This window comes from Chiloscyllium punctatum, chromosome 9 (assembly GCF_047496795.1).
Source record: "Chiloscyllium punctatum isolate Juve2018m chromosome 9, sChiPun1.3, whole genome shotgun sequence".
Taxonomy (NCBI): domain Eukaryota; kingdom Metazoa; phylum Chordata; class Chondrichthyes; order Orectolobiformes; family Hemiscylliidae; genus Chiloscyllium; species Chiloscyllium punctatum.
Window position 1 is genome coordinate 109,662,289 of NC_092747.1, and position 20,306 is coordinate 109,682,594.

The 20,306-nt window shown below is 43.1% G+C and overlaps 1 protein-coding gene across 13 annotated transcripts in view; it reads right to left on the reverse strand.

The window, feature by feature from the left end:
* The window catches only part of LOC140481586 (dedicator of cytokinesis protein 9-like), a 342,162-nt gene that overhangs the window by 249,907 nt on the left and 71,949 nt on the right, over nt 1-20,306 (reverse strand). For 9 of the 13 annotated variants that reach the window (XM_072578031.1, XM_072578033.1, XM_072578025.1 and 6 more), the window contains exon 1: nt 3,227-3,627. The exons of the other annotated variants lie outside the window; for them this stretch is intronic. In XM_072578031.1, coding sequence (XP_072434132.1) covers nt 3,227-3,388 — 162 coding nt within the window. In that variant the 5' untranslated portion in view covers nt 3,389-3,627. Of the gene's footprint in view, nt 1-3,226; nt 3,628-20,306 lie in introns of those variants that run through there. 13 annotated transcript variants of the gene reach the window in all.

Sequence of the window (20,306 nt, forward strand, 5' to 3'; positions counted from 1 at the left end):
TTAAGCACAGTACAAGACAGGCCAGTATGGCATACCAGGAAAACAGATGGGAATAGCTCCAAGCAAATGAATGATCTGCTATACCACCTGTGTAATTGTAAAGTAGGGGATACGTAACCTGACCAAATCTAACATAGGAATTATTTTCAATTACTAGTAAAATGTGTCAAAAAGAAAGAAATGCCAATGCAATAGAATATACTGGATTTATGTAATTCCTGGATATTTTTTATTCCCTTAACATCTATTTTCCTTAATATAATTCAGACAGCAGAGAATTATATCAAGGTCCTCCCAGAGGGATTGGCATTAGAAACATATTAATGTTTATTACTGAACTGGACCAAGGAATGCAGAGCATAATTTCAAATTTGGCAAACAATAGAAAAACCTCACCACTGTAGGAAATAATGAAGTCAATAGTAACAGATTTTAGGAGGATATGGACAAATAAAATGGGCAGACACATGGCAGATAAGATTTAATGAAGAGAAACAGGAATCGTTTTGGTTGGGGAGACAATCAGAAATTTGACACAATTGTTTTCTTTGGGATATTTTCATGGAATGGTTTATTGGTCAATTTTAATTATCTTCAATTGAATGGCATGTGAGGCCATAGCAGAGCTTAGAGCTGAAAATGTGTTGCTGGAAAAGCGCAGCAGGTCAGGCAGCATCCAAGGAACAGGAGAATCGACGTTTTGAGCATGAGTCCTTCTTCAGGAACCTTTCTCATAGCAGAGCTTAGTTACGAATCAATCACATTGCTATAGGTTTGGAGTCATACAGAGGCCAAAATGTGTAAGGATGGCAGACTTTCTTTCCAGAAGAATGCTAGTGAACCAGATGGGTTTCTGCATTAATCAATGGCAGTTGGCATGGTTACCGTTACTGAGACTAACCTTCAATTCCAGATTTATTAATTCAATTTAAATTCCACCAGCTGCCATGGTGGAAGTTGAAATGATGTTCCTGGCCTATTAGCCTGGGCTTCTGGATTACTAATTGATAAAGTGTGGCGCTGGTCAGGCAGCATAGAAGGAGCAAGAGAGTCAATGTTTCGGACACTACCCTTCTTCAGGACTCTGGATTACTGGACCAATGACATTACCAATGCGCTATCATCTTCTTCCCCCTTTCAAAAGGTGTGTTGTCAGGGATTGACCTGAAGATGGCAGAACAAGTTGAAAATGCTACTTCACGAAGGAATATGGGAGCCTTGGCTTGAAAGGAATGGTGTTCAAAAGTAGGGGTTATGCTAAATCTTTATGAACCATTATTTGACTTCATCTGGAGTACTGTATTCACTTCTGGGCTTGAATTTCAAACGACATTAGAGAGGGTGCAGAGGAGATTTACTTGGGTAGCACCAGGGAAAGAGGGAATTTAGTTTGTGCTAAGACTGGAGATAGTGTCATAGCATAGAAACAGACCCTTCGGTCCAACTTGTCCATGCCGACCATGTTCCCAAACTGAACTAGTTCCATCTGCCTGTGTTTGGCCTATATTCATCCAAACCTTTCATATCCATGTACTTATCCAAACGTCTTTTGTAGTTACACTTGCATCCATCACTTCTTCTGGAGATTCATTCCACACATGAACCATCCTCTGTGTGAAAAGGCTGCCCTCATCCTCTTTAAATCTTCCTCCTCTCACCTTAAGAATATGCTCCCTAGTTTCGAACATCTCTACCTGAGGGAAAAGACCTTTGCTGGTTTTATAAACCTCTGTAAGGTCACCCCTCAACCTCCTCCGCTCCAATGAAAATAATTCCCAGCCTACCCAGCCTATTATTATAACTCAGATCCTCCATTCTCGGCAACATCCTGGTTAATTGTTTCTTAACCCTCTCCAGCTTAATAATATCCTTCCTATAACAGGGAAACCAGAACTGCGTACAGAGGCCTCACCTGTACAACCTCAATATGATGTCCCAACTCCAAGCTCAACTCCAAGGTCTGAGTATTGAAGGTAAGCATGCTAAACACTCTCCTAACCATTCTGTCCACCTGTGACACAAATTTCAAAGAGCTCTGTCCCCGAACCCTGTAGATCACTCTGTTCTATAATACTATCCAGGGCCCTACCATTAATCATATAAGTCACGCCCTTGTTGTTTTACCAAAACGCAATACTTCATATTTATCGAAATTAAACTCCATCTGCCACTCCTCAGCCCATTGACCCAATTGATCAAGATCTCTTTGCCCTCTTAGATGACCCTCTTCACTGTCTACTACACCACTAATTGTGATGTCATCCACAAACTTGATAACCATGGCTCCTATATTCTCATCCAAATAATTTATATAAATGACCAACAAGTGGGTCCAGTACCAATCTCTGATGCTGCAGTTGTTCTCCTTGGAACAAAGAAGGTTCAAGGGGACTGAATCGAGCAAGTGAGGACAAACTGCATCAGTGGCTGGAGGATTTTCACTATTCGTACGACTGGGGAAGCAGTTACCAACTGCAGTGAGGTTACCAACTCATTCAGTGCTTCAGCTGGCAGACTGTGAATGTTGTGTTGCCACCAGACAAAGATCTCCCAGGGCAGGAGGTCAGTGCACGGGCAACAGTCTGAATTGAATGGCCATGGTCATGATTTGAGCAGCCCCTCATGCCCCATTTGTGGAAGCCATGTCACCACGGCCCATCCTCGAGTAGTCACAGGTTGTCCCGACTATAGATCAGAAGCAGTAACAGTAAAACAGAGAGCACGGATTTCAAAGATAGGCAAAAGAACTCCACCAACACGAGACAAACTCTCTTTCTAAAGCAAGTTTGTATGATTTGCCTGGTTTGGTGGGGGGGGGGGGGGGGGGGGGGGGGGGGAGAGCAGATTCAACAGCAACACAAGAGAACTTGATAAATATTTCACAGAGAAAATGCTTACCATGTCGGGGAGGAAAAAAATACAGGCAACTTGCATTCATTAAACAGCTTTACCTTAGGGTTGACCCAGGCAAGATGGGCAAATGGCTCCATTCTATGCTGTATTACTTTTGATAACCAGGTTGCATTACCAGTTGGAATATTCGATTCAAATTCTTTGATGTGGGTTATGCTAAAATGATTGATTGATTGATTTGCACAACATGAAAAGAAATTTGAATGAATTGGTATATTCCATCATGCAGCAGTAAAGCCATCAGTTAGCAGGCAAGGAAAACAAAAAGAAATTGCGTTTTTAGCACATTCAGTAAAAAGAAAGGTGCTTTTACCAGAGCTGAATAGACTGATTTCCTTGACTCCTCAGTAGCCACATTCTGCACTGCATTGTCCAGAGATGCTGATTCAATCTGCTGTTTGCAGATATAAACGCAGTTCTTTTCGACAATTGTCCTCAAACCTTTAAACAGAATGATGCTGGAAGTGCAGCCCATTCCACTTGTGTGTGTGGAGGTTGTTCATCAATCAATTTTGTCCAACTTCGACTGTGGACAACTACAGCTCTTGAAGGAGGTTGGCTGCACAGTGCTCAGCATCCTCTCCCCTCTGCTGTCTCCACTGTAAGACGGAAGGGCTACACCATCCCAGGAATTCACCTTAATGTCCCTCTTCCCCTCTTGTCACCTTGAGTGACGAATGACACATCCAAAAGGACAGTGCAAAGGGGTCGAACGGCTCCAAGATCGTTTTGGATTCCAAAGGAAAATCACTGCAGCACCACGACAGAGCCAGATCAAACGGGGCTTTCTTCTGAGAGTTAAAGATGCAAACGGAAAAAATCAAAGATGGAACTGTATAGGTGCACATCTCAGGGTTATCTTCCGAGGCAGCTACATCCAGAGTCTCACTGAGACACAGCCAAGGTATTGCTGCTGTACCGTTCCCTGGTTGATTTCAGCATTGCACTAACGCCTCTGGTAGGTTTTGCACCATCTTTAATATTAAGATGCACGTTAACTCCCATCTCTCTTGCTGATCTAAAAACGTTGTGATTTGTTGTTCGAGATCCCATGGGGGGGCGGGGAGAAGGCTTGGAAACAGTGCCGATGGAAACTGACGAATGTGTAAATATTCCGATGCAGCTGGTTGAAAGCACCAGCGACGGGGGAATCGCTGCTCTTTATCTCGCTCCTATCACCACCTCAACGACAAAAAAAAATGCCTTCTTCAGAAAACTAACCAGCCAGGCGTGTTGAAGTGAAATTGCCAAGACTTCAGAATTAGTTGCAACCTAGCCCCACACAATTACAAACAGGAAAAAAAAAACCCTCATCAATACAATCACTGCGTGGACGCGTGTGCTTAAAATGGTTTGCAAATAAAGTGATTCCACAAAAGGTACATTGTAGCAAGAAGAGATTAGCCATCACTACACAGCGAAAGAGGATAACGTAAAGTTGCCTCCCACTGCCACAAGCGAGCCACCCTCTCTGCCCTATCCCTCTCCCATTTACCCTCCTCTCCAACACCACTCTTCCACTGCCCCTCTTTCACCCCCCATTCCCCCCACCACTTGGGGCATTTTGTTGCTGTTAATGGTCTCAGTCGGCAGCTCAGGGTCGAGAACTTAAAAATCAAGGTTAACTCTTTCCTGGAGCGCTGCCCTGTCAGAGCTGATCACATCTTTCATACAGTTGCCAGGTTAGACAGAGGCTCTACCTGCCCTGTGAAAATGAACGTCATTCATGATTCCAGGATCTTCGATAGCACTTTACAGCGAATGAATTACTTTACAAGTGTAACCACTGTTGCAATGTAGGAAACACAGCAGTCACATTCTCACAGGAAGCTCCCACAAATATCATTGTGATAATAACCAATCTTGTTATTATAAAAATATACTTTGTTCATTAAAAAAAAGTATTTTTATGTTTCTTTACCTTAGGTTGGCATGGTGGCTCAGTGGTTAGCACTGCTGCCTCACAGCGCCAGGGATCTGTGTTCAAATCCCCCCTTGAGCGGCTGTCCACACATTCTCCCTGTGTCTATGTGGGTTTCCTCCAGGTGCTCCATTTTTTTTCCCCAAGTCCAAAAATGTACAGGATGGGCAATGGATGGGCAATGGTGAATTGTTCCATTGTGTCCAGGGTTGTGCAGGTTAGGTGGACTGGCCATGTGAAATGCAGAGTTACAGGGATAGGGTCAGCCCGGGTGGGGTGATGTTTGGGGAGAGTCAGTGTGGATTCAATGGGGCAAATGGCCTGCTTCCACACTATAGGGATTCTATGTACACACACAAGGTGCTAAAACAATTCAGTACAGTCTTTGCTGTGGAAAAAACAGACACGTTGCAATATGACGTTCCTCAGGATTTCCCTGCAAACATTTTCAACTCATACAGGAAACTATTTACATTCATTTTGAGGCACCAGAGGGTCTGATATCTAAACGGACCCCCTGTTATATTTTGGCCAAAAGACCATAAGATGGTGGTCTTTCCCACTGCGCCTTAGCGGCAGCTGCTCCAAGCTTTAATGCTTCCCTCAGCACATAGTCCTGGACCTTGGAATGTGCCAATCTGCAACATTTGGTCGAGGTCAACTCTTTGCTCTGGAAGACCAACTGGTTTCGGGCAGACCAAAAGAGTGTCTTTTACTGAGTTGATGGTCCTCCAGGTCCAGTTGATGTTTGTCTTGGTGTGTGTCCCAGGAAACAGCTAATACAGCACAGAGTCCTGCGTCAAAGAGCTGCTTGGGACGAACCTCAACAAAAACCAATGCATCTCTCTCCAGACCTTCATGATAAAGACACATTCCAGCAGGAGATGTATGACAGTCCGCACAGCCACTTTGAGGGCAGCGTGCATTGGCATACAGAGACCAGGCATCCTAAAGGATCTGACGGGTAGCATCCTTCTCACTGCCTGCCAAGCTACACCTTGATGCTGAGAGTCACAGACAGTCATAGTGTCAGACAGACAGAAACAAACCCTTCGGTCCAACCAGTCCACGCCGAACATAATTCCAAACTAAATTAGTCTCACCACCTGTTCCTGGCACATATCCCTCCAAACCTTTCCTGTTCATGTACTTATCCAAATGGTTCACTGGAAATTTCTGGTGATGGGGCATTTTTGCCAAATTTGATAACCTGCTCAGGGAACCACACGATAGGATCCACCCTTTCCTTTATCCGCAGGGTCTCAAGGGCGCTATGTGCTGACCATGCCTAATGGACTTGCGGTTAAAGGGGTTTTCTTTTGCAAATTTTTCCTTAAAGTACAGGTGATACAGGATGGTCCAACGACTTGAGGTGTTCTGCTGTAATGAGGCTCGAGCTGAAAATGTGTTGCTGGAAAAGCGCAGCAGGTCAGGCAGCATCCGAGGAGCTGGAGAATTGATGTTTCGGGCATTCTGAATTCTGAAGAAGGGCTCATGCCCGAAATGTCGATTCTCCTTCAGCTCTGATCTCCAGCATCTGCAGTCCTCACTTTCTCCTGTAATGAGGCTAGACCCATCCTTCATAACACAGGAGCCAGGTCATACCCAGATGGTTCCATTTAAAGTCATGTTGGAAGATTGGTCAGGAGTCCTTTGACATGGTACTACCTGATCCTATCTGAATGATGACACCTTTAGCACTGCCTCACTCCTCCAGATATACACTGCTAGGTCAGCATTGATTCTGTATTGAAACCTCTGAAGTGGGCCTCGAAACAGGGCAGGATACCAGAGACATTTGGCTTTTACACTTATTTCCTCCCCTTACATTTTCATTGTGCCTCTGATATTTGTTCCCTTTCAAGAGAGACTGCACCATTTTTATGGTTCGGTTCTGCCAATAGTAAGATGGGAAATAGGAGCAAGACTAGCCCATTCAGACATTCAATATGATCACAGCTGACCATCCAATTTAGAGTCCTGCTCCAGCTTTTCGCCCCATACCCTTTTATCCCTTTACACTGAAGAACTACATCTATCTCCTTCTTGACAACATTCAAAGTTTTGACCTCAACTGTTTTCCATAGCAAAGAATTCCATAGGCTCACCACTCTCTGGTGAAGAAATTTCTCCTCATCTCAATCGTAAATGACCTACCCTGCATCCTTAAACTGTGGTGCCAGTTTCTGGACTCACCGGTCACTGGGAACATCCTTCCTGTGTTTACCTGTGTAGTGCTGTTCAAACCTTGTAGTTTTCTATAAGATCCCCATTCATTGTTCTAAATCCCCATTCTAGTCTAAACTTCTTCTCAAATTCAAGTTAAGTTGAGGGAAGCTTTCAAGTGTCCATGTAGCACTTCCTTTAACTGTCATAATTGCACAGCCATTACCCTAACCCCCCCATTAAAACACAATCATTTTGACAATGTCTGGCATTCTAGGTACATAAAGAACCCAACTCAGAAGATATACAGAGGAAAAGCAAATTTAGTAATTGATTAAATAGTTAGACAGTTACAAAATAGGTCTCTCTTTCACATGTTATCATTTTGTAATATTATACCCATAAATCACTTTTGATTAAAAACTACCTTGTCAGAATTCAGACGGTTACATCATCACATTGCCATGCACACCCCTGCATGAGCTGCAATTGAATATTTTGAATTAAATTAGTACATCTCTCATTAGCCTCAGCATTAAGAGATGAGAGTTCACCTTTACAGGAATAAACAATAACGAATGAAGGTGTGGCACATCAATTCAGGAGGGAAATAGCTGGGGATAAAATAAAAACCCTCAGGAACTTTAACTATCATAACTCGTAATCCCAGCAATGGGAAAATAACACACCATCATTTTAATTACTGCCTTCTGGCTCTCTGACTCCCAATTATTTCTTTCATGTGTTGGTGGGAAAATGTAAAGAACTTTCTTTATTTTTGGCCACACACCATCTCTTATTTAAAGGAGTGAAATTTCATTGTGTAGAATTTTACTTCAAGAGCGCAGCCAATTTGGCTAATTGTGTCACACCGGTTGTGAAACATAATATACAAGTAGTAGGTCCCTTCATTTCCCACTCTGATCTTCACAGGCACTGAAATCTTGAGGAAAAACACCCTAGAGCTCCACAATACATGGAAATGCTGTCACAAGCCAGTTATAACCACTCCTGCACATCCAAACTACTTTTCCTTTCTTAAACAAATACTACTTAGAGTCATAGTCATACAGTCATACAGACATACAGACATAGGCACGGAAACAGACCCTTCAGTAAAGCAGTCCATGCCGACCGATAATCCCAAACTAAACTAGTGCCATCTGCTTGCGCTTGGCCCATCTCCCTCCAAACCTTTCCTATTCATGAACTTATCCAAATGTCTTTTAAACATTGTAACTCTACCTCCATCTACCACTCTGGAAGTTCATTCCACATACAAACCATTCTATGTAAAAAGTTGCCCCTCATGTCCTTTTCAAATCTTTCTCTCATCTTAAAAGTAAGCACCCTAGACTTCAAAAACCCCACCTTAAGGAAAAGACCTTTGCTATTCACCGTATCTATGCCCCTATGATTTTATCAACCTCTAAAAGATTACGCCTCAACCTCTATGCTCCATTGAAAAAAGTCTGTCTATCCAGCCTGCCCTTAGCACCCATTCCCAACAACATCTTGGTAAATCACTTCTGAACCTTCTCCAGTTTATTAATATCTTTTCTTTAACAGGGTGACCAGAACTGCACACAGTACTCCAGAAGAGGCTTCACCAATATCCTGTACAACTTCAACATGGCATTCCAACATACATCTGAGCAATGATGGCAAGCATGCTGATTGCTGTATGCTGTTTTAACCACCCTGTCTACTTGTGATGCAAATTTCCAAGAATTATGTGCCTGAACCCCTAGTTCTCTCTTTTGTATAGCACTACTAAAGGCACTACTTTTAATTGTATAAGTCCAACCGTTGTTGGTTTTATGAATATGCAATAACTTGCACTTATCCAAATTAAACTCTATCTGCCACTTCTCAGCTTATTGACCCATTGATCAAGATGTCTTTGTCATCTTACATAGCCTTCTTCACAGTCCTTTATATGCCGCTTTTGGGGTCATCCGCAAACTCACTAACCACGCCTTCTATATCCTCACCTAAACCATTTATACAAATGGACCCAGCACCAATCCTTGTGGAACACCGTTGGTAACAGGCCTCCAGTCCAAAAAGCAACCCTCCACCACTGTTTGCTGTTTTCCTGCCATTAAGCCAATTTTGTATCCAATTGTCAAGCTCTTCCTGAAACCCATGTGACCTAACTTTACTAATTAGTCTACCATGCAAACCTTGTCATAGGCTTTATTAAAGTCCAAGTAAACGATGCCCTCCACTCTTCCCTCATCAATCTTCTTGGTTACTTCCTCAAAAAACTCAATCAAGTTTGTAAGATACGATTTCCTTGCAGTAAAACCCTTGTTATCCAGCATGATTGGTGAATGGGTGTTGCTAGTTCATCAAAAGAAAACAAGGAGTTATACAAGATAAGGTACTGCTCTATTTTGAAGGGGATGAGGGGAGAGGAGAGTCAAAGCTAACAGCACAGCGGGGGAATCACAGTTAAATCACCACAACTGTTTCACACTGATACCTCGAACATCAGGCCAACTTTAAAAATAAAAATTGAGCTGTCAGTTTTGCTGACAGTTGCTCCAAGCAGTATATCTTAGTTTAGGCACAATAAACCAAACTGATCCAATTGTTTAATAATTTTCAACATTATGCCTAAGGACAGGTTTTGCAGATTTTCAATCTTTTTTAAAAAATAATGCATTATTTGAACATTGGATGTTACAGTGTTTGATTTCATTTCAAGATATCAGAGATTCCAGTTAATAGAGAATTCCAGTTGTTAGAGCGTGCCAGATAATACAAAATTTACTGTACATTAAAATTGAAAACACTCCTGGAATGTTCAATATTGCGGGAGTTGAGTGCTCTGTGCATCAAAACCAAACAACACCAGTGCAATTAAGAATAAAAGAACACATATGTAAGGGTATCCTGATCATGGTCACAGCAGGAATTCATCTACAAGGTACAGAAGTAGCCCATAATGCAGGCACAAATTCTGCTGAATGTTAATACTGATCAGACAAAATCAGATACTGATCCATTCTAATTCTCTGTAAGAAAATCAAGAGGAATAAGTTAATTGATACTTAACCTTTATGCTTCAGACTCATCAGCATCCCAATGTAGCACTGAACCCTCATTTGAAGTCTGGTTGGGTATTCCTGGGAACTTCATTGATGGAAGAGGGGCCTGCAGCTGCCAACTGGTTGTGATGGGATCTTTGAGTAATTTTGCTGCCACCAACTCTTCGTAGAATTTCAGTATGTGGGACTTACTAGGACAATAAGTTAGACTAGCCTAGGTCGACCCTGGTAAACTAGATTAACATTAGGTAAAAGACATTGTATTCTTCGAAGGACTAATGACCAGATCTGTGCTACACAGCTGTAGACTGTAGCACTGATATCCTTAATCAACTGCTTAGAAGGGACGAACAAACAATAGGTAGAGCCAATCCAGAGCTTCCAAGTTAACACTTTAAGGCCATGTGCGTTATACAACACTCATCACATGACCTTCAACAACCCGACCAAACATTCACTCTTTTGCAACTATCAAATGGTACACACCCAATCGGAATGTGAATTGGTCCTGGACTATCTGATTGGCTGGACCTTGTAACTGTGTCATTGCCATCATGGCTGTCCCTCACTTTGAAGATGCTGTCCAATCAGAGCCGAACATTTCTGCTACGGATATTCAAGTGCCTGGACTGGTCGATTCTCTACCCACAGATCTTTGGGCACAAGAGAAGGATTTCCTTCAATCTAGTGTAGCATTTATTTCATTTAATTACTTTTTTTGCTGGTGCCTTGTCATTACGGTGTTTGGACTCAAAACATAATGCAGCTTGATGGTTAAGTTGTTATCATTCTGAACAATTGGTAGCAAGCTCCGCCCACTCATACCATCAATACTGCTGTGTTTCACTGTACATAATACAGGCCCTTTGGCCCGCATGTCTGTGCTGACCATGATGCCATGCATAACTAGTCCCATCAGCCTGCACACAGTCCATATCCTCTATTCCCTGCCTGTTTATGTGCCTGTCTAAATGCTTCTTAAACATTGCTAACACATCTGCTTCGATCACCTCTACTGGCAGCACTTTCCAGGCACCTACCGCTCACTTTGGGAAAACATTACCTCACACATCTCCATTAAACTTCCACCCCTCTCATCTTATACCTATGTCCCAGAGTATTTGATCTTTCCACCTTGGGAAAAATATTCTGACTATCCATCCTATTTTGCCTCTCGTAATTTTATATACTTCTATCAGGTCACCCCTGGTCAACAGTCTGGGAAAACAATCCAAGTTTATCCAGCCTCTCCTTATACCTAAAACCCTCCAATTGATGCAACATTTGGTAAACCTCTTTTGAACACTCTCCAAAGCCTCCACATTCCCTTTCTAAGGTATGCGGCACAGAACTGTACACAATACTCCAAATGTGGCCTAACCAAAATTTTATACATCTTAAACATGACTTGCTAACATGTGTCTAGACTAGAGTGGTGCTGGAAAAGCACAGCAGGTCAGGCAGCATCCGAGGAGCAGGAAAATCAATGTTTCGGGCAAAAGCCCTTCATCAGGAATAGAGGCAGAGTGCCTGCAGGGTGGAGAGATTAATGAGAGGGGGGTGGGGGTGGGGAGAAAGTAGCAAAGAGTACAAGAGGTGAATGGGGGTGGGGATGGAGGTGATAGGTCAGAGAGGAGGGTGGAGTGGATAGGTGGAAAAGAAGATAGACAGGTAGGACAGGTCATGAGGGCAGTGCTGAGCTGGAAAGCTGGAGCTGGGGTGAGGTGGAGGAAGGAGAAATGAGGAAACTGGTGAAATCCACATTGATGCCCTGGGGTTGAAGTGTTCTGAGGCAGGAGATGAGGCGTCCTTCCTCCAGGCGTTGGGTGGTGAGGGAACGGTGGTGAAGGAGGCCCAGGACCTCCATGTCCACGGCAGAGTGGGAGTGGGAGTTGAAATGTTGGGCCACGGGGCGGTTTGGTTGATTTGGTGCGGGTGTCCCGGAGATGTTCCCTAAAGCGCTCTGCTAGGAGGCGTCCAGTCTCCCCAATGTAGAGGAGACCACATTGGGAGCAACGGATACAATAAATGATATTGGTGGATGTGCAGGTAAAACTTTGGTGGATGTGGAAGGCTCCTTTGGGGCCTTGGATGGACGTGAGGGAGGAGGTATGGGTGAAGGTTTTGCAATTCCTGTGGTGGCAGGGGAGGGTGCCAGGAAGGGAGGGTGAGTTGTTGGAGGGCGTGGACCTGACCAGATAATCACGGATGGACCGGTCTTTGCGAAAGCGGAAAGGGGTGGGGAGGGAAATATATCCCTGTTGGTGGGGTGCATTTGGAGGTGGCGGAAATGTCGTCAGATGATGTTGTCTGAAGTTTGGTAGGGTGGAAGGTGAGCACTGGGGGATTCTGTCCTTGTTACAGTCAGAGGGGTGGGGTTTGAGGACGGAAGGGCGGGATGTGGATGAGATGTGTTGGAGGGCATCTTTAACCACGTAGGAAGGGAAATTGCGGTCTCTAAAGAAGGAGGCCATCTGGTGTGTTCTGTGCTGGAACTGGTCCTCCTGGGAGCAGATATGGCAGAGGCGGAGGAATTGGGAATACGGGATGGCATTTTTGCAGGAGGTAGGGTGGGAAGAGGTGTAATCCAGGTAGCTGTGGGAGTCGGTGGGTTTGTAAAAAATGTCAGTGTTAAGTCAGTCCTCATTAATGGAGATGGAGAGGTCCAGAGGCCCTGTGGCCCAACATTTCAACTCCCCCTCCCACTCTGCCGAGGACATGCACGTCCTGGGCCTCCTCCACCACTGCTCCCTCATCACCCGACGCCTGGAGGAAGAACACCTCATTTTCTGCCTCAGAACCCCATGGCATCAATGTGGAATTCACCAGTTTCCTCATTTCCCCTCTCCTCACCTCACCCCAATTCCAACCTTCCAGCTCAGCACCACCCTCATGACCTGTCCTACCTGCCTAGCTTCCTTTCCATCTATCCACTCCATCCTCCTCTCTGACTGATCACCTTCATCCCCACCCCCATTCACCCATTGTACTCTATGCTACTTTCTCCCCACCCCCACCCCCCTCTCATTTATCTCTCCACTCTGCAGGCACCCTGCCTCTATTCCTGATGAAGGGCTTTTGCCCGAAATGTTGATTTTCCTGCTCCTCGGATGTTGCCTGACCTGCTGTGCTTTTCCAGCACCACTCTAATCTAGACTCTGGTTTCCAGCATCTGCAGTCCTTGTTTTTACCTTGCTAACATGTGTACTCAGTGCCCTGACTGATGAAGGCAAGCATGCCGAATGCCATCTCTACCACCTTATCCACTTGTGTTAAATTTTCAGGGAACTTACGCGCCAAAATCTCTCTGAATAACAATGCTGATAAGGACCCTGACATTTACTGTACACTTTTCTCTTGTATTTGACTTCCCATAATAGATCATCTCATGTTTGTCTAGATTAAACTTCATCTGTTATTGATCTGCTGCACTTTCCAACCAATCTATATTCTGGTGTTTCCTTTGACAACCTTCCTCATTATCCACAACTCCACCAATTTTTTTGCTGTCTGCAAACTTACTGATCAGACCACCCATATTTTCATCCAAATCATTTATATGTGTATATATTATAAACAATACAGGTCCCAGCACTGATCCTTGAGGAACATCACTGGTCACAGACACCCCTCCACAACTACCTTCTGTCTTTTTGGAACAAGTCAATTTTGTATCCAACTTACCAATTCACAATGGATCCCATGTAACTCAATCTTCTGGTCTAGCCTACTATGAAGGACCTGGTCAAATGCTTTAGTAAACTCTATGTAGATAATATCCACTGCCTACCCTCATTAATCGTCTTCATCACTTCTTCAAAAATCAAATTTGTGATGAGACCTTCCCTGCTCAAAGCCATGCTGACTATCCCTAATAAGTCCATTCTTTTCCAAATGTGAGTAAATCATGTCCTGAGAATCTTCTTAATAAATTTCCCCACCAATGCTGTAAGGCTCACCAGTCTATAGTTTCCTGGATTATTTCTGTTTCCCTTCTTAAAAAAAACATTAGCTATTCTCCAGTCTTCTAGGGCCTTGCCTGTGGCTGAAAAGGATATAAAGGCCCCAGCAATCTCCTTCCTTGCCTCCTTCAGTATCCTGAACAGATCTCATCAGGCCTTGAGAATATATCTATCTTACATGCTTTTCAAGATATTCAACACCTCCTCCTTCTTAATATTGGCATGCCCGAGAATATCAACATGCCCCTCCCTAATCTTACCATCATCCATGTCTTTTTCCTTGGTAAATGCCCATGTGAAGTAGTCTGTAAGGACCCCACCCACTTCCTCTGGCTACACACATAAATTCCCTTATTTTTCCTTGAGTGGGCCTACCCTTTCCCTACTACCCTCCTGCTCCTAATACATATGAAATGCCTTGGGATTCTCCTTAATTCTACTTGCCAAGGGCCTTTCATGGCCTGTTTTAGTCCTCCGAATTCCTTGTTTAAGTTCTTTGCTGCTTCCCTTATAATGCTTAATGACTTTATCTGATTCCAGTTTCCTAAACCTTCCACATGCTATATCTTTCTTTTTGACCAAACTTCCAATATCTCTTCTCATTCAGAGTTCCTAAATCTTGACATCCTTATCTTCCAATCTCACAGCAACATGCAGTCCTGAACTCTAATCAACCCACCTTTACTGCCATAGTCAGATATGGATTTACCCTCAAACAGCCATCCCCAATCTAATTTCTCCAATTCCTGCCTATTACAGTTATAAATAGCTTTATCCAAAATTTAGCACTTTCACCTTAAGATCAGTCTTATCCTTTCTCATAATTACCTTAAAACTGACACAATTATGATCACTGCTCTCAAAATGCTCCCTCACTGAAACTTCAAACACCTAGCCAGGCTCATTCACCAATATAAGCTCAAGTACAACCCCTTCCACAGTTGGACAATCGACATATTCTTCCAAGGAACACTTCTGGATGCCCCTAATAAATTCTGTACCATCCAAACCCCTACACGAAGGAAATCCCAGTCAATGTTGGGAAAGTTAAAATCACCCATGACACCCTGCTGTTCTTCCATCTTTTCAGAATCTGCTTGAACAATCTGTTCCTCTGTCTCCCAAGTTCTATCCATATGGTCTTGTTGGATAACCCCCCCCCCCCCCCCCAACAATGTTCTGGTTCTCCCTACCCCAACACACTGGCTTAAAACTTCCCAAGTGGAACCAGCAAACCTCCCCTGCCAAAATATTGGTGCCTCTCCAGTTTAGGTACAATCCATCTTTCTTGTACAGGTCCCACATGCTCTAGAAGAGATTTCAATGATCCCAATGACCCCAGAGGTCCTGCTTTTCAACTTTCTATCTCAATCTCTGAACTCCCTTTGTGGGACCTCATCTCCCTCCTTGTTTATGTCATTGGTACCAATGTAGACCATGAACCCACTGCTGCTCACCCTCCCATAAGAACACCTTTAGTATGCTGAGAGGAATGTGATATCATACACCAGCCTTCACTTTCAGTCAAACAGCCACCCACAGATCCCCTCTGCATATTGAATATTTCTGTAGGTGGTAAACAAACATTTCAAAGAGGGAAATATAAAACCTCAATTTTTTTTCCAATGTTTCAATAATTCCCATCTTGGGTTTTTCTCACAGCAGTATCAGAGATCTAACTTTAATTCCTGGAGATTCAGGGCAATCCTAGAGATTTGGCTATCCAAATTTTTGATGTTATTTTTAAATAAGTGTTTCTTATGTTTTTCTTGATGTGGGTAGCTATACTGTGCAATGTGGTACACCAAACGATGCAGACAAGACAGAATGCAGGTTCAAACCCTGATCAAGAGTCATAGAGTCGTACAGCACGGAAACAGACCCTTCAGTCCAACTCGTCCATGCCGACCAGATATCCTGAATTAATCTAGTCCTATTTGCCAGTATTTGCCCCATAACCCACTAAACGCTTCCTATTCATGTACCAATCCAGATGCCTTTTAAATGTTGCAATTGTACCAGCCTCCACCACTTCCTCTGGCAGCTCAATTCATACACCCACCACCCTCTGCATGAAAAACGTGCCCCTTAGATCCCTATTATATCTTTCCCCACTCACCTTAAACCAATGCCCTCTAGTTTTAGACTCCCCTATCCTTTGAAAAATACCTTGGCTATGCAACCTATCCATGCTCCTCTCTCTACAGAGCTAAATGGTTTTAGCTGAGTCAGTGTTCAATGAGTACTATTGGTGTTGAGCGTGGTGAAAGCAATTTTTTGCCTTTTTTTGGTGTCTTCCTCTATTCCCTCAGGACATCACAAAGCACTATACAACCAATGAAGTTTCTGTGTTTTTTTAAGGTGCAGTCACTGTTGTAATGCAGGAATTCTAACAACCAATTTGCACACTCCAGCTCCTACTAACTCAAACAAAGACTGTCCAGATAATTTGTTTTTTTTTGTTCAGGTGATGTTGGTTGAAAGCTAAATATTGGTAAGGACATCAGAGAGATTTTCCAGTCATCTTTGGAAAGCACTGTGTCATGTTTTACCTCCCCTGGGACAGCTGCCTTGATTTAAAATCATAAGAAATAGGAGCAGGGACAGGCCATTCATTCAGTCAAACCCACTCCTCTATGCAATTTGATCATGGTTGATCTGATTGTGGCCTCAAGTCCACTTTCCTACCTGCTCTCCCCCCCCCCCCAACCATAACCCTCGTTTTGCTTCTCAATCAACGATCTGCTTTATTTCCAAGTTTTATTAATGTCGACTACGAACTCAATCAGTTTGAACTAAGTTTCTGGATTTCTCTCTAGATGAGAGAAAGTGAGACTCCATGACTGAACCCATGCTATACTGCTGTCTGCTTCACCCAGTCCATCCTGACTCCCCTAACAAATATCTCCTTTTTGCTTTACTCAGCTAATTGCTCACTTAAATCCCTGTCTTCCCTGTAAATTCTTCATGATTCAGCAGCAGCCTTTTACTCAGAACTGTTCTGAAGGTGTTTGGACAGCCACGTATACCAGGTCAAATGGTTTTGCACTGCCTACTGGGATATATGATTTCCTTAAAGCAAAACAAGGAGATTTATTGGACAATTCTGATGGAATATTGGCCTGTATCTATTAAATTATTCCATTCAGCGACTCCTCAAATTTTACTGATGATTGGTTCCAGATGCTGATAATAGATTGATGGATCTGTATAGCCTGCATTTCATTTATCCTTTTTACTCCTTAGCCCATTGATAGCATTGCTCTCTCATAACGACTTTACCATTCACAAATTCCATCCCGAGTCTTGAAATACTCTGAAATAAATTGTTCAAGTCCATAGGGCCTTGTCGTTACAAACCATCAAACCTCTACTTTAATTATGGTTGCACATGTTGCAAAAGTACATGCCATCAAAATATTCATTTTAAAATAAACTATGTACAGCATCGAAACATTGACTAATCCTCAACCAATATGGCTAAAATTAAACCCCAGAGGATCTGGTTATTTATCAGACGATTCTTCTGTTGAAATTTGCAGCACACAAATTGACAGCACTATTTTCCTATGATATAACATGACCTACTTGTCAAACACAATTCAGTTCTTGCAAAATGCTTTGGGATTTCCTTCAATCATGAAGTCTGTGATGATGACATCTGTAAAAGATCCTGAGCAAATCAGAAGTAAGAACATCAAGGCGTAGTTTGACTTTCACACCCATTGACCCACCAACCCATGAAATATCAATTAATTTATAAGAACAAACAGCAGGGGTAGGCAATTCAGCCCCTTCAAGCTGTTCCAGCACTCAATAGGAACCTGGCTGATATAATCTCAGTCTCAACTCCACTTTCCTGCCCTCACTCATTAACCCTTCAACCCAGTACTAACTAAATATCCATCTATTTCCTCATTAAATTTACTCAGTGTGGGGCATCCACCCCAAACTGGGTCAGTGAATTCCCCAGGCGTTTTCTCCCTTAGTAGGTCATTAATCTGTGGAATTGCAACCCCACATATCAGTTGAGACTGGGCCATTGAACATTTTTAAGCTCGAGTTGAATAGATTCTTGGCTTGACAAGGGAGTCAAGCCTGAACATCCTGACAATCAAAATTTAACTCAGCTTTGAATATAATCAATGATCTCGGCTCCACTGCTCTTTGGGAAAGGTAGTTCCAAAGATGAACAACCTCCTTAAGGGAAGAAATTCCTCCTCATTTGCACCTGAAATGTGAACCCATCATTTTTAATCTGAGTAACTGTGTTCCTCACTTCTAGATTTCCCAAAAGCAGAAACATCCTCTCAGCATCTACCCTCTCAATTTGATATGTTCAAATAAGTTTAATTCTTCTAAGGTCCAATGAATGTAGGTCCATCCTACCTGCAATAGGCTAGCTCCTTCATCTCAGGAACGAGCCCAATGCATCGTCCTTGAACTGCCTTTACTACTACAGGAATATCAGCAACTCAACCTTTTTTAGAGGGGGTTGGGAGGCAATAGTTCATGAAAGTGGGACACTAGCATTACTTTCCCAAGGCAGCTCAAGATGGCCAATAAATGTGGCCTTGCAAGCATCGCCTACATTAAGAATACTTGCTGTTTTGAAAAACATACATAACTGGAGCCTTTCAAAGCCTGGGCTAATTAAAATGATGTGCATGCACTAGTCACAACCTTTTGCGAATTAATGTGTGCCCTTTGACGATTCATTCCACTGCACATTCCAGTTAGCCCACTTACATATTCAGTGACTGAAAAACCCACCAATCAAATGAATAGTTAACAACAGAACGATTGAAATGGTTACAATTAGTCTAGCAAACAGGTTTGCTCTGTAGTCAATCCCTATTTCTTTGGACATAGCACATTTAAACTAGAACAGTAGAACTGCTTGAGAGTCAGAGGTTTGTTTCTGAAAAGTGAAGTATTTGCATTTATAAGGCACCCTTCATGATTTCAGATATTCTTTGCAGTCAATGAAATGCTTTTGAATTTAACCCACAGTTGCCATGCAGGAAATGTGACGACAGATTTGTGCACAGCTAGGTTCCACTAACACTGACATCATAAATTATCCGTTAACCTATCCGTTCATCAAAGTCATGCCACAGAGTTACAGAGTGAAACAACACGGAAACAGATCCTTCGGTCTAACTCATCCATACTGACCAAATTTCCCAAACCAAGGATAGTAATGGGAAGTTGCGTGTGGAGGCTGAAGAGATTGGGGAGGCGCTGAATGAATACTTTTCGTCAGTATTCACTCAGGAACAGGACATTGTTGTCGATATGAATACTGAGGCACGAATAAGTAGAATGGATGGCTTTGAGATATGTAGAGAAGAGGTGTTGGAAATTCTGGCAAGGGTGAAAATAGATAAGTCCCCTGGGCCTGATTGCATTTATCCTAGGATTCTCTGGGAAGCAAGGGAGGAGATTGCAGAGCCATTGGCCTTGATTTTTGTGTCCTCTTTGTCTACAGGAGTAGTGCCAGAGGACTGGAGGCTAGCAAACGTGGTTCCCTTGTTCAAGAAGGGGAGTAGGGATAATCCTAGTAACTATAGGCCAGTGAGTCTCACTTCTGTTGTGGGCAAAGTCTTAGAGAGAATTATAAGGGATAGGATTTATGCACATCTGGATAAGAATGATGTGATCAAGGATAGTCAGCATGGTTTTGTGAAGGGCAGGTCGTGCCTCACAAACCTTATTGAATTCTTTGAGAAGGTGACGAAGGAGGTAGATGAGGGGAAAGCGGTAGATGTAGTATATATGGATTTTAGTAAGGCGTTTGATAAGGTCCCCCATGGTAGGCTACTGCAGAAAATACAGAGATATGGCATTGAGGGTGAGTTGGAGGTTTGGATTAGGAATTGGCTCTCTGGAAGAAGACAGAGGGTAGTAGTTGATGGCAAAGATTCATCTTGGAGTGCCGTCACTAGTGGTGTTCCGCAAGGATCTGTTTTGGGACCATTGCTGTTTGTCATTTTTATAAATGACCTGGAGGAAGGGTTAGAAGGTTGGGTGAGCAAGTTTGCGGATGATACGAAAGTCGGAGGAGTTGTAGACAGTGAGGAAGGATATGGCAGGTTACAGCGGGATATAGAGAAGCTGCAGAGCTGGGCAGAAAGGTGGCAAATGGAGTTCAATGTAGCTAAGTGTGAAGTGATTCACTTTGGTAAGAGTAATAAAAAGATGGATTACTGGGCTAATGGTAGACTACTTGGTAGTGTGGAAGAGCAGAGGGATCTTGGTGTCCATGTACACAGATCTCTGAAAGTT